Consider the following 14,959-nt stretch of genomic DNA (forward strand, 5'->3'; position numbering starts at 1 on the left):
CTACCTGCTTCAGGGTCTTCAGGGTCTCTGCCATACCACATGGTGCTGAGACTAGGAGTTTGTGTTACCCTGAGACCCTAATTCCCAGGGCTTATTCTCTAGAGCAGGGGTCCCCAACCCCTGGGCTGTGGACCAGTAGCAGTCCGTGGCCTGTTAGGAACCAGGCTGCACAGCAGGAGGTGAGCCGCAGGCAAGTGAGCGAAGCTTCATCTGTATTTATAGCCGCTCCCCATCACTCGTATTACCGCCTGAGCTCCACCTCCTGTCAGATCAGTGGCGGCATTAGATTCTCATAGGAGCACGAACCCTACTTTGAGCTGCACATGCAAGGGATCTAGGTTGCGCGCTCCTTATGAGAATCTAATGCCTGATGATCTGAGGTGGAGCTGAGACGGTGATGCTAGCGGCTGCACGTACAGGTTATCATTAGCAGAGAGGTTTGACTGCACAGAGACCATAATAAATTAATTGCCTGCAGACTTATGTCAAAACCCTATCAGTGAGTGGCAAGTGAAAACAAGCTCAGGGCTCCTGCTGGTTCTGCATTTTGGTGAGTTGTATAATTATTTCATTATATATTACAATGTAATAATAATAGAAATAAAGTGTACAGTAAATGTAATGCGCTTGAATCATTGTGAAACCATTCCCCTCCGCCCCCGGTCCATGGAAAAATTATCTTCCACAAAACTGGTCCCTGGTGCCACAAAGGTTGGGGACTGCTGCTCTGGAGGGCAAAAGAGCCACTTTTTATGTCTGAATTTAATGAGTGAGCTCCCCCACTGCACCAGTATTTCCCACCCTTGCCTGCACATTGGAATCACCCAGCGAACTTTGAGAATACAGATGCCTGGGTCCCAGAGCTTCGGAAGTGGCCTGGGGCGTCCAGAGTGCAGTGAAGGCTGAGAACTACTGCTGTAACCTGTTGCCTTTTTTTAAAAGTTAATTTTATTTGGAAATGTAGAGTTACAAAAGAGTTGCTGGAATGAGAATTGTACATACGAGGCCCAAATATCCTTTACTTAGATCCACTGAGTAACATTTACCCCATTTGATTTGTCATTTGTATTCTTGCATATGCCTCTCTCTGCGCATGCATCATGGCCCTTTAGCTCTAATACTTCAGTGGGTATTCCCTAAGAATAAAGATACTCTAACAACCCCAATACAGTTATCAAATTCAGTACATTTAACACTGATAAAATAGTTTAAAATACCATTCACATTCTAATTGATCTCAATGTCCTTTGTAGAACCTCACCCCCACCCAGTTCTAGATCTGGTCCAAGATCAAGTATTATAGATAGTTGTCATGTCTCTGGTCTCCTTTAATCTGGAGCATTTCCACAGTTTTGTCACTTACGACATTGACATTTTGGAAGAATACAGTTTCTTCTTTTAAATGATGCGACTCATTTGGGGTTTATCTGATGTTTCCTCTTGATTAGATTAGATTGAGTTTTGCATTCCAGGTGGCTGGAACACTATGTCATATGTCCTCTCAGGAAGCACAATGTCATCTGCCCCTCAGTGGTGATCTTAATTTTGATCACCTGGTGTATCATTCAGGGTCCAGTGAGGGGGAAAAAGTAAATAGGAAAACTTTAATGTAAATAATTGTTAACTGAGTTAAGAGGTAGGTAACGACTAAAAGGGAAAGAAGAGAGCTCTAAAGCGTCTGAATAGAAAACAGCTACCACCCCGAGGATCAAGGGACGAGAAGACAAGGAAGGAACTTAGAACCTCAGAGGAGGGCCCTGTAAGCCTGACCAGCAGGAACATGCTGCCTGCCCTGTGCTGCAGAATCAGCTCCCTGGAGGTGCCTGCCGAGACATGAGAGCAAAGAACAATCGCTGTGGAGGATGCTGCTGGGATCCAGGCCAGACTGAAACACTAATGGTCTCTTCCAGCCCTGCTTTCCCCTTCAGAGGCCCCTGTTGGCCAGCTCGCAAAGAGAAATGTAGTGTGCGGAGTCCCAGCTTCAGTGTGGCAAGGAAGGGAAAGGAAGGCAAGTTTGGAGCTAAGAGGCAACAAATTCATACCTAGCACACCTGGACAGGATGTCTTCCACTTTCTCCATGGTATAGTTATTGTTTTTCCCCTTCCAACTCAAGCAATCTCTGGAGATGTAAGACCATGTAAATATCCTGCTCCTCACCAAACTTCTCCCTAGATTTAGCAAATAGTACTGACTCTGGCCTGATTCAATCTTTCCTATGATGATTGTTGTTTTAGATTCCATCTTAAAATGATGATTGTGAAATACTGTTTTTCCAATTCAGCGTTCCTTCCTCATTTACCAGTCTGCCCTCCTTCCCTCTTCCCCAATTATTTATTTTTATATATCTTATTTATATTCATTGTGAACTGATGGATTCTCCTTTTTTTCAATGGTCTGTAATTCATTATTGTCCTTTTATTTTGTTTTTCGTTCTTAAATAGTTGCAGATGTGACCAGTGGGAGCCCCTTCAAGTTGTCTCCTACATCCCGACATTTTTTTAACACTTCTATAATTTCTGACATAGCGAGATGTTCCAGATTCATCTTGTACCCACCTCCCCTCAGCCCTGGAATCATTGTTTCTCCAAGGAGCCCTGGTCCCTGGCTCTAGCTGTACTCATCGCTACAGGGGTGTCTTTGCTTCTCATTCTATCAGAGCTATCTTACTGCCTTTTAAAAGTTGTTCCTAATTTTAACAAAAGTAATAGTGCTTTAAAAAATGTAAACCATACAGACACCTATAAGGAAAATGTGCCCACAGGTAAGCAAGTTTAGCAGTGATGTGTACCCTTCTAAACTGTTTTCTCTACATATACAAAAACAGACTTGGTCATGGTTTGTGGTTTTGCTTTTTGCTATTATATGAATTCTATTCTATAGGTGCTCTTCTTTTCTTCTCAGCAAAATGTGTACTATTACCTGTATCAGACTGTAGAATTTGTTCTTGCGTTTTGTTAGCTGCATAGATATAGTAATGGTATGATTAACCAATGTACAGTGGACAGGCACTCGTTGATTCCAGCCTCACTGCAGTGAACACCTTCGTACACATGCTGTCAGGCATTTAGAATTTTTTTTAATTTTAAAAAACTTTATTGAGGTGAAATTCACACAGCATAAAGTTAACATTTTAAAGTGAACGACTCAGTGGCATTTAGTACGTTCACAATATTGTGCAGCCACCCCCTCTATCTAGTTCCAAAGCATTTTCATTACCCCGTGTTCTACATTTTTGCATGGACTCAAGGATAGATTCTCAGTAGTGGTTTACTTTGTACTTTTAGATACATCCAGTTACCCTCAGAAAAGTTATACCAGTTTATATTCCCACTAGCAGTATATGAAAGTCTGCATTTTCTTACAGTTTTGTTGATACTTTGGGTATTGGAAGATTGTATGTTTCTAGAAATTTGTTTCTTCTAGGTTGTCCAATTTGTTGTCATATAACTATTCATAGTATTCTCTTACGATTTTTTGTATCTCTGTGATTTTGGTGGTTATTTATCCTTTTTCATTTCTTATTTTGTTTATTTGAGTCCTCTCTCTTTTTTTCTTGATGAGCCTGACTAAAGGTTTTTCAATTATGTTTATCTTTTCAAAAAACCAGCTCTTGGTTTCACTGATCATTTCTGATGTTCGTTTGTTATGTTTTGGTCTCTATTTTATTTATTTCCTCTCTGATCTTTATTAAGCCCCTCCTGCTGCTGACTTTGGGCTTTCTTTGTTCTTTTTCTAATTTACTTGGATGGTTGGTTAGGTTAGAAACAAGTTTTTTCTTGTTTCTTGAGGAAGGCCTGTATCATTATAAACTTCCCTCTTAGAACTGCTTTTGCTGCATCCCATGGATTTTGGAAAGTTGTTTCCATTTTCATTTGTCTCAAAGCATTTTCTGATTGTCTCTTTGATTTCTTCTTTGACCCATTGGTTTTTTAGTAGCATGTTGCTTAGTCTCCATGTGTTTGTGCTTTTCCCGTTTTTCTTCCCGTAATTGATTTCTAGTTTCAGACTGTTATGGTTGGAAAAAAAATGCTTGATGTAATTTCTATCCTCTTAAATTTCTTGAGACTTGTTTTGTGATCTATCCTGGAAAACATTCCATGTGTACTTGAAAAGAATGTGTATTCTGCTTTTTTCGGATGTAGTGTCCTGTAGCTATTATTAACTCCAACTGGTCTAATGTGTTACGACCAATCTTTCCTTACTGATTTTCTGTGTGGATGATCTCTCCATTGATGTAAGTGGGGTCTTAAAGTCCCCTACTATTATTGTATTATTGTCAATTTCTCCTTTTATGTCTGTTAATATTTGCTTTATGTATTTAGGTGCTCCTGTAATAGGTGCCTATATGTTAATGAGTGTTATATCCTCTTCTTTCTTTTTCCATTTCCTCACTTACAGTCTTTGTGTGTCTTTAGCTCTGAAGTGAGTCTCTTATAAGCAGGATATAGTTGAGTTTTGTATTTTCGTCCAGTCAACCACCCTATGTATTTTGATTGGAGCATTTAGTCCATTGACATTTAAAGTGATTATTGGTAGGTATGTACTTACTGCCATTTTATTACTTGTTTTTGTAGCTCTTCTGTGTTCTTTTCTTTTAGTCTCTTCACTTGTGATTTAATGACTTTCTTTAGTGGTATGCTTGTGTCCCTTTTTCTCTAGTTTTTGTGTGTCTATTTTAGGTTTTTGCTTTGTGGTTACCATGGGGTTTATATATGCTGATCTATAACTATATCTGCCTATTTCAAACAGGTAGTCATTTACATTCAAACACATTCCAAAAGGTGTATATTTTCTACTCCCCTTCTCCATATTTTGTTTTTGATGTCCTATTTTGCATCTTCATGTTTATCCCTTTACTGATTGTTGTAGCTATAGTTGTTTTTACAATTTTTTTTTTTTAAATCTTTGTACTAGCTTATTTAAGTGGTTGATCCTCAGCCTTTACTATATATTTGCTTTTACTAGTGGGATTTCTCCTTTCCTATAGATACTTCTTGTTATAGCCTCTTCCTTTCCACTTAGGGAAGACCATTTAACATTTCTTTTAGGGTTGGTTTAGTATTGATGAATTCTTAGTTTCTGCTTGTCTGACAAGTTCTTTCTCTCTCCTTCAATTCTAAATGATTATTTTGCTGGGTATGTGAGGTTGCAGGTTTTTCCCTTTTTCGGCGCTTTGAATATTTAATCCCGTCTGGTCTGCAAGCTTTCTATAGAAAAATCAGCTGATAGCCTTATGGCGGTTCCCTTGTATATGACTCTTTATTTTTCTCTTGTTGCCTTTAGAATTTTCTCTTTAACTTTTGCCATTTTAATCATGATATGTTTTGGTGTGGGTTTGTTTGGGTTCATCTTGTTTGGGACCGTCTGGGCTTCCTATATCTGGATATCTGTTTCCTTCTTCAGGTTTGGAAAATTTTCCTACATAATTTCATCAAATACCTTTTTGACCCTTTTCTTTCTCTCTTCTTCAGGGACCCCTGTAATGTGAATGTCGGTATGATTGATATTATCTCAGAGATGCCTTAAACTGTTCTCATTTTTTACTGTTGTTTTTTTTTTGCTGTTCTGATTGGGTGATTTCCATTATTCTCTCTTGCAGATCACTTTCACATTCTTCTGTATCATCTAGTCTGCTGTTAATTCCTTCTAGTGTGTTATTCATTTCTGTTATTGCATTCTTCAGTACTGACTGGTTCTTTTTTATATTTTCTAGTTCCTTGTTAAAATTCTCACTGTGTTTATGTATTCTTTCCTCTAATTCAGTTAGCATTCTTATTACTAATGCTTTGAACTCTTTATCTGGTAAATTGTTTATTTCTGTTTCATTAGTTGTTTTTTTCAGAGGTTTTCTCTTGCTCTTCCGATCGAAACAAACTCCTCTGTCTTCTCATTTTAACTTTCTCTGTCTCTATGAAATTAGGTGAAACAGTTACCTACTGCAGTCTTGAAAAGGGGCATCCTTGTGTGGGAGCAACCCTACACATTCTGCACGTGCCCAGTGGCTTTGGTGGGGAAGCTGGATCTGATGTGAACACAAGTCACATCTTTCTCCAGGGCATGCTGGCAGCTGTCACCTTGGTAGAAGGTGGGACTGCAGAGAGAGGGGCTAGGGCCAGAGCCAGGTGTGAGAGGTGACGTCCCTTATTCTCAATGGCTGTCACCATGCTATTAGGGGCAGGTGGGTCTCAAGTTGCTGGAGCAGAAGTTCTGAGGGTCAGGTCCGAGCTAGCTCTGTTCCCTTTAAAGTGTGTGCTCTCTGACGCCATCGCTGGCACACTCACCCCAGAGCGGAGCAATGCTGGGGGAAGAGGGACTCGTGCCAGTCCTTGGTGTGAGTGCTGGCACAGGCTGCGGCAGTTTGGCCACAGTCAGGGATCTAGGCTGCTTCTGACGTGCTGCCTGTGTAAGCAACAGTCAGGGCTGCCTCTCCCCTGCTCAGGTGCTGCTCCACATCTGAGCCTCCTTTGTCTCTTCACTCAGCCGCTGCCATGCTCACCCTGGCGTGCAGCTGCACCTCAGAGCAAGCGGGGCGTGTGTGGGCACTCGGTGTGGCTCGGGCCTGGGCTGTGGAGGTCTGGCCATAGTCAGTGGACAGCTTCTGAATGGGCTGCCTGTGTAAGCGCCAGTCATGGCTGCCCCTGCCCTACTTAGACACTGCTCTGGATCTGGGCTACCTTTGTGCCTCACAGACGAGCTTTCCTCTTGGCCAAGACAGCCCTTGCGCCAGTGTGGCGCTGCTTTTTGGAACAAGTGAGGCCAGAGCTGTTGCTTGGCTCAGGCTGGGTGCATGCTGGAGCAGTGGTGGGAAACCGGTCAGAGACCTGTGTAGTTTCAATCTGCCCTGTTTCAAGAGTAAGCAAGTCTGTGCTTGTTCCTCCTGAGTCGAGTCCAGGCTTCCCCCAGCCCTTCTGTTAGTGCCATCGGCCCTCCAGCCAACCGAGGGATGTCATCTTCCTGGGGCACCCAATATGTGGCTGGAACCGCTCACTCCACGGGAAGGATCTCTGCCCGTGTAATCGCCGTGCTTGTTTGAGTCCCCTCCCAAGGGCACAGGTCCCAACCTGATCACTTCTCTTACCTTCCTGCCTGATTCTTTGTGCATCTTTCTTACAGCCTTGCTTGCACAGGAGTCTTTCTGCCAGTCTCCGGTTAGTTTTCAGTGAGCATTGTTCCACATGTAGATGTATTTGTGATGTGTTCACTGGGGGACGTGAGTCCCCCATCCTCCTACTCCACCATCTTGATCTGTTTTTGACACTTTGGCTAGTATCAGCCTTTACCTTTTCTTCCCATCCAGTAGATGTATGTCTTTGACTCTTAGCTAGGCCCAGGATGTTTTTAAAGCTGTTTCAGCCATTTGTATCTCCGGGATTTCCAGTTTGTATCATCTGCCCAGTTTGATAGGTTGTTTTTGATTTTTGTTTTTCTTATAGATTTTAACAGAATTAAGTTTACTTGGGAAACTTTTCTGTGAAACTCAATGTCTATTGCTATTGTGAATGGGGTAATGTTGCTGATACATTTGCTAATTGGTTATTGTTGGTGCGTAGGAGCCCCTACTTTTTGGGTACTTGATCTTATATGCAGCATCCTTGCAGTTCTTGAAAATAATTTGCATGTGCTGTGTGGCTCTTTCTTGCAGTGTCCCTGAGATTTCCTGAGGGTACTATGCAGTAACTTGCAGAAATTTTCTGAGTTTACCTACTGAATACCTTTTTGGACAGTGCTGAGTACATGGCTAGTCGTGGGGGAAATTAACTCATACACAGGTCCTGGTCTCTTGAGTTTATCCACTGAAAGTAAAATAGTTACAGAAGTTATAATAGGATAGAAAAGAGACTTGTTTATGTTTGTATCCCCAGCACCATAGTGGGACACTCAGTGTCTGAAATGTCACTATGGTGCCATAAGAAGATGGTTTTCAAACTTTCTTTTTTCAGCTGAAGAACCCATTAGCTAGAAAAGTTCTCAATGTTCGAAATATTTATGCTCAAGCTCAGCTGGCAGAGAATTGGATTCAGTTCGTCTAAGGTGGGACCAAAGCATCAACATTTAAAAATCACTTGTTAGGTGATTCCATGGAGCAGCCAGGGGTGAGAACCACTGCTGGTCCAATAGGTAAACTGTACAAGTAGAGCTTGAGATGGAGTGGGGGCTCCCCTTCTCCTCCCTCTGGCTCCTGATAGGGCTTTGTAGAGCACAGTTTGAAAGCCACATCCCTGTGGTCTTGAGAATCCTGTGAGGGTGCTGAGGATGGGGTGCCCACTTGCTGGTGGTGACCTTGTTCTGGGCTTGTGCTGCTGCTTCACGTGCCAGGATGGGAAATAGGCAGATATCCTGGTTCAGCCAGACGGAGCCTAACAGCTACCCCTGTGCTGAGGTTGCCAGGCCTGAGAATAGCTGTGGGAGGGTGGTTGGACTTAAGTGTTAGACCCCAGTGGTGCATGTGTCCAGTTCGGCCAAATAGTGCATTGCTTCTCCTTTCTTCCTTGTCACCTTTGGGAAGGAATTACCTACATAACCAACACTCTCCAGAGGACACATTAAGTGAGGATGCTATACCAAGCGCAAAGCTACTGTTGATCATAGCCAAGATTTGGAGGTGGTGGACTTTTTTATTAAAAATGATCATCTCATGCTTTTAATTAGCACTTATATCTAATTTTGAACTTTACAAGGATAGCAACTTACACGGGGGCTTATTGCACCCATCTTACTGATGATACTGAGGTCCAGAGAAACTGTGCCTTGCCTAAGACCACACAAGGAAGCATGAGCGTGGATTCAGACCCTGATAGTCTGACTTCAGAGGCCATGCTTTTCCTCCTGCTCCATTCTGGCTTTGAGCAGCCCTCTGTCAAGAAGAGGGCTGCAGTTATTTATACACCCAATTACACACACACCAACAACCTCTTTATTTGTCACCATCTCCTCTGCTGGGAAGGCTGTCTGTCCAGCTGAGGTTGTGACCTGGTGCACAGAGAATGGAGAAGGCTGCAGAGGCAATGAATCTGACTTAGATTCATTCGTGGGTTTCTTTTTTCCTGGTATAAATTGTGACCCAAGAGTTGCTTTCAGTTCTATTCTCTGACTGCCTAAATGACCGGAGCACAGGCTCTGTTATCTAACACTCGTTACCCATCACCCTCCAGGACTGTAGACACTGCGGCACCTGTCAGAAATGATGATAAATACCTAGGCTAAAGGTTTTTTAAAAAATCTTTGCAGTTGAATGGAATGCTCAATCAAGATGACAAGGTATTTTCAAGGAATAAATAAAGCACTGATACCTAACTTTCTCCTCTTTTCTTTCCTCTTGGCTGCCCATATATGACCCAATGCCAGTGGTCAGTCTGCGTGGCTGTCCTGCCTCTTCTGGGCCTTTGCTCAGACTTTGTCCCTGCTGCTACCCCTCCTCCACCTCCTACTCCACCTGGGAAGGGAAATCGCTTCTCATCTCCTTCCTTTCCACTCTTCCCTTTCCTGTCTCACATCCTGTAAGTTACCAAGTCCTGTTGATCTATTTCCCTCGTTCTTCCAGAATTGCTCTCCAGCCCAGTTGCCACTTCCTGGAGAAGCCACCATCATCTCTGTGTTGGACAGCCTGCACCTGGTCTCCCGGTCCTACTCTTGCCCTACTCACTGTCTACCTTGTATCAGAGGGGTGATAGTGTCTCTGTACTACTTCCGGGGTGAGTGAGCTCTTTGACAGCACCCCCTTATCTTAGCACCCCCCCCCCCCATTTTCAAATACAGTGTCAGTCACACAGAAGTCATCAAAATACCTTGCTTGATTGAATTACTTCTGACAGCTCCCATATCTGGCTGTCCCGGGCAACGTTTCTGGCCCAGGCAAGCATTTGTGTAAGCAGGGCTTTAGTCACTGACTTCTCTCTCTCTCCTTCAGGGAGCATAAAACCAAGCACAAGTTTACATTTTTCTTTCCAAACATCCCTATTTATAAACCTCAGATGTGTCAGGGACAGGTGTGGTCATTTGGTCAGTTCACTTGTACAATATGCTTTATAAAAGACAATTTATTTACATTTCAGGAAGGATTTAAGCCTCAGTCTGATTTTTTTCAGAGACCCAAAGCCCTTTCCCACCCCGTCTGCCGTACACCCTCTGGCGGAAGCAGTGGTGGGGTGGCATCTAGCAGAGGGTAGCTGGAGCCGTGCTTCCAGGACCCTACCCTGCACCCAGGGGCTGCCCTGTGCCTTTTCACCTCTGCCTGGCCCCAGCATGAATAATACTGGGTGGAAACAACCCTTAAATGCTTTGTAGACTTTCGAGGTGTTCTCACACCTGAGTCTGAGGTCAGAGGCCACAGTCCGGCCATCCCCCTCCTTGACCAGGTGTCATGTTTGTTTAATCAAACCCACTTTTTTGCTTAAGTGATGAAGATAAGGGCATAAAGATGGACGTCTGCAATAAACAGAGGAACAGCCCCCTTTACCAGCCCCTCCTAGTCATCTTCCTAGGGCAGAGCTTGGTCAAGGGCCTCGTTTTTGCTACTGTGGCATCTGATGTTTGCCTGAGCACGTGGAATGTTCCTCCGTGTGGCTGCCAGGTGGACGGCTGGCCAGGCAGAGCCAGGACTGGTGGGAAACCACAGGTCCACGGCAGGCTTCCGTGGGTGCCACGAGCTCCCAGTCACAGAGGTGTTGAAGCTGACAGGAGTGCCTGGTGCCCAGTCGTGCAGGAGGTCAGATTAGATTCCCCCAGAGTCTCTTCTAGTTCTAAATCCTGGAGAATTCGGTGATGCCCCTCGCTCCCTTCTCTGTCCCTGCCCATTGTGAGGCTGTCATCACAGGCAGGCAGGAGCAGAAAGGAACCCCCTCTTTCCTGGAACAGCTCCCCCTTTTCCTTGGCTTATCTCGGTCACCTGTTCCCAGAAGCCTCAGGACTACTCGGCACATCAGGACGTTTCCTGTACTGCCACCAGCTTTCTGGACTATCTGTTCCCCTCCACCAGGTCAAGAGCCCCTTGAGTAAAGCCAGCGTCTGAGGCGTTCCTCCTCTTGCGCTCACAGGGGGTGGGCCACAAAGGTTTATGAATGAGCAGGCGAAGTGATGAAGTCCCAGGGAAGGTGGTCTGCGGGGATAGTAACGGGCTCACGCAAGGTGTGCCCAGGGAGGAGGCCCCCCCAGTATGTCTGGCCCTGAGTCGGGGCGGGCGGCTGGCCTGCCGTGCCAGCAGAGTGTTGGGGCTCCCACAGGCGAGCGCCAGGGAGGCCTAGGACTGCGGAGGGGCCGGTTCCCACTGGCTCTCCCCCCGCAGTCACTCCCCAGGCCCTTGGCGTGGCTGGAGCAGGGCCGTGGCAGGCCTCGGGCAGCAGTAGAAGTTACGTTTCTGGGGCCAAAGAGACAAAGGCCGGGGAGCACCAAGAGTGGAAGAGGAGCTCAGCCACCTCTGTGCCCAGCTCAGCCCGCGTAGACTCCAGGCCGCCTAAGCGACCGTGCCACAGCCCCTCCACCTCGGCAGACCTGTCACCTGTTTCCTGCCTGCAACTAAGCTTGGCTCATCCCCAGAACGTTCCAGGTGTCCCTCCTCCCTGTGCTCACACACCTGCCCTGTCCTGCTGCTCTTGCCTTCCCTGTGTTCTGTCTGCCGCTGCCCTGCTCTAGTCCCTCTGCCCCAGGAAACCTGGTCTCCCCATCCCAGCTGACCCGAGCTTCTCCTTGCCCCTACCCCATCCTCCCTGACCTCTGCGGCCTGCTCCTGTTGCCCGCTGTGAACGTGTCTCCCTGGCAGTTCCCCGGGACCCAGGGCTAGGGTACCTCCCCATCCCCAGCAGACCTGGGACAGACCCGAGCTGGGGCCTCAGTGACAACACTGCAGGTGGGGAGCTCTGCTCTCCTGGACTTCTCCCCTCCTTTGCCTCCTCCGAATTGAGCACTTGGACACGGGTGCAAGGAGGAAAAAGAGCGCTCCTTTATTCCCTGTGGGAAGGACTGCTCGGGAGCAGCCAGTACCTTTCCTGAGGGCAGGCTCTGTCTTGAGGCCCCTGCGAGGCCAGGGCAGGGGTGGGGGCACTGCTGGCCCCGTGGACAGGACAGGTCCAGGCGGGGGCTACTGCCCCTTCTTAAAGCTTCTCCAGGTAGGAGCCAGGGACAAAGCCACGCTGCCCGTTCCGTTGCACTGTCCACCAGCCATCCTCCCCTTCCTGGATGACCTCCAGGATGTCCCCTGCAGAGATGTTCAGCTCGTCGGAATTCTGGGCAGGAGAATGAAAACGCATCAGGCTGACGGGGGCCTGCTGGGAGGGCCTCTGGTCAGGCGTTTCCCCCCACCCCAGGCAGTAAATGCCAGCCTGTCTCCCAGGTGAGCTGTCAGCTGAGACATGCTGGCCTCCTGGGGCTGCAAGAAAAGGCCATTCTGGGCTAAGGCAGCCCTGGAGACATAGGGTGTGGGCGCCTCGTGGGGCTCAGCCTCTTGTCCCCTCTGGTTTGTCATTGTGGGCCTCCCACACACAACCTGGGGCTTCTTCCCCTGCTTCACCTCCCTGCCGCTTCCTTCCCCTCCCTGCTTCAGACGCGGCAACCTAGCAAGTCAGGGGGCAGGTGTGTTTGCCACGCCCCCACCTCTGCTAGCCCTTGTCATACAGGCACACCATCATTCTCCTGGGCTGTCTCCCTCTCCAGGGACCAGGCTTCGGGAGTCGGTGCAGCCCGCCGAGCCCCAAGGAGATGCTTAGCCTCAGTCCCAGTGGATCTGGAGTCCAGCTCTGTACTCCCTCACCTCAAACTGGGAGCAGATTAGACTCTCTAGGGATCTGGGCACAGCTACCCTGTGGCCCCTTTACTCATCCTCCCCTTGTGGGCTTCAGAAAATCAGCCCCGGCACAGCTGAGTGCCTCGTTCCGACCATGGCTTGTTCCGGGCGCCCGTGCTCACGGAGAGCAAGGCCCTCACCCGTGGGTGCAGAGCCTGATCCTCAGATAGCTCCAGGTCCGCCAGCGGCCGCGCGTGCGCACACCTGCCTGTATACCGCGTGCGCTTGTGACCCAGGCCCTCGTGCCGTTCATCAGCTGTCACTCAGCAGGTCCGCACTGGGCCCCTGCCAAAGGCCAGGTGCTGTTCTAAGGGCACCCACCCCAGCCCACTCACAGTGCATGTGCCTACGTGTGAGCACACCCTTGGGCATACTGGTGCCCGCCAAGGAGGGGAGGGCGGGGGCCTCACCTGGGCTGTGTAGTCATAGAGCGCCCTGTAATCCTGGGCTGGCAGGGTGTGGGGTCCTGGTGCCTCCTGCACAGCGATGGCGGCATAGACACCCTCATTCCGATCAGAGGTGGGAGTCAGGGTCTCTGTGGAGGCTGAGAGCAGGGTGAGGCCTGGCACCCACCCCTTACAAAGAACAGTGGTCCCTGGAGGCCCCCCCCCGACGTGGAGCTTCCCCAGACTTGGCCCAGCCTCTTCCCAACCCCCAACCTCCCAGCTGTTGGAAGGCCCATCTGTGCCAAGTAGGCATCCTCTCCTTCACCCCAGGTTGACAGTTGTCACCCCCAATTACCCGCAGAAGCTGCTGACGATGTTGTTTTGGGACTTCCATGCAGCAGCCCAGAGAACCTGGGGACAGGGAGGAAAGCAGGTGAGTCGGGGTGGGACGGGGGGACTAGATGAGGCAGGGAGCCCACAGGGCTCCAGGGCTGGGGTTGGCCCTAGCCTCCAGGCACAGATGTGATTTATGGGGTGCCCCTCACCATGAGGGCTCCCTAAAGAGTGGTCCAGTGGCTCTTCCCCAGCCGCGCTCTCCCACTCCCTCACCCTGTAGATGTCTTCTCAGTACCTGCTCCCTTCAGGGCCTAACTGGGGGCTCTAAGACCTCTGTGCTCCAGGGCCCAGGCCCTACACCCGCCAGGCCCCTGCTCCAGCCTCCCCCATGGGCAAGGGAACTGCCCCCTAGAGCTTGGCCCATTCACACCTCGCTAGGACCTTCACCAGCCTGGGCAGCCCAGCTGCTCCCCGACCACACAAAATGAGGTCCGGGAGGCAGTGCTGGGCTAATTCACCCCTTCCCTCGTGCCTGGCTCAGACCTGGACTGAGCTGGAGTCATGGAAGTTTGTTGACTAAAAGAGAGAAAAAAAAGGCAAGAAGCAAGAGGCAGAGGCAGACACTGGGGTACCTAGTAAGGAACCAGATGTGGGTACCCTGAAGGAGACAGTGCTAAGGGCTAAACGAGTAGAGGCTGATGCTACTTCCCCCGCTCAGGAAAGGCTTCCTGGCCTGGTGGGGTCAAGCCAAGTCTGCAAAGACTCAACTTTATCAGGTAGAGACTGGAGTGCAAGGCATTGCCGGTGAATGGGAGAGGAGTGCAAAGGTGCAGATTGTACAGACAGAGGAATTTGGGAAGTGGAGTGGACCAGTTTGGGGTGTATAGGAGATAAGACTGAAATAGGGACCAGGCCAGACCCCCCCAGGGGTCTTGAGTGCCCAGTAAGGGGCTGGGCCCGTAGGAGACTGCCCTGTAGTGCCAGGTGGGACACAGAGACCTTTCCCAGGGTGGGAGAATCCAGGACCCCCGCCCCCTTGCAGGGTTTGTGGAGCTGAGGGCCCAGGATGGAAACACATGGACAGGCATGCGTGGACTTGGCACACGTGGGAAGGCCTGATGCTAACTTGGGCCCTGCAGACTTAGTGCCCATGGCACTCCTGCCCCTGCCAGGTAGGGTTAACCCAGCAGGGCTGGGGCTGGAGGACCAGAACTCGTCGAGGCTGTGTGTGCCAGGGTTGTCTACACTTTCGACTCCATTCCTCCCTCCACTCACTTCCGGGCCAGTGGCCCCTGCCCCTCCCCAGCCCTGCCTGGCTTCTGGTCCCCACACGGTGGTCCCTGCCTGTCCCCTCCAGCAGCCAGGCCTCCGCCTGTGGGACCTCTTTCCCCTTTTATCTTTCATCCTCATCAGGCCCCTTTCTGTCCTTTCTTGACACTGCCCCAGGTGAGCTCTTCTGTC

The 14,959-nt window shown here is 48.7% G+C and overlaps 1 protein-coding gene across 3 annotated transcripts in view; it reads right to left on the minus strand.

Moving 5' to 3' along the window:
- Positions 1-11,914: 11,914 nt before the first annotated feature.
- PSTPIP1 (proline-serine-threonine phosphatase interacting protein 1) overlaps positions 11,915-14,959 on the minus strand; it is a 40,181-nt gene continuing 37,136 nt past the window's right edge. For all 3 annotated transcript variants that reach the window (XM_082452674.1, XM_082452672.1, XM_082452673.1), the window contains 3 exons: positions 13,518-13,573; positions 13,187-13,320; positions 11,915-12,219 (listed from right to left, as the gene is read on the minus strand). In XM_082452674.1, the coding sequence (XP_082308800.1) occupies positions 12,088-12,219; positions 13,187-13,320; positions 13,518-13,573 (322 nt within the window). In that variant the 3' untranslated portion in view covers positions 11,915-12,087. The remainder of the gene's footprint in view (positions 12,220-13,186; positions 13,321-13,517; positions 13,574-14,959) is intronic.

This window comes from Balaenoptera physalus (assembly GCF_965194825.1).
Source record: "Balaenoptera physalus genome assembly, chromosome: 2".
In the NCBI taxonomy this organism is placed as follows: domain Eukaryota; kingdom Metazoa; phylum Chordata; class Mammalia; order Artiodactyla; family Balaenopteridae; genus Balaenoptera; species Balaenoptera physalus.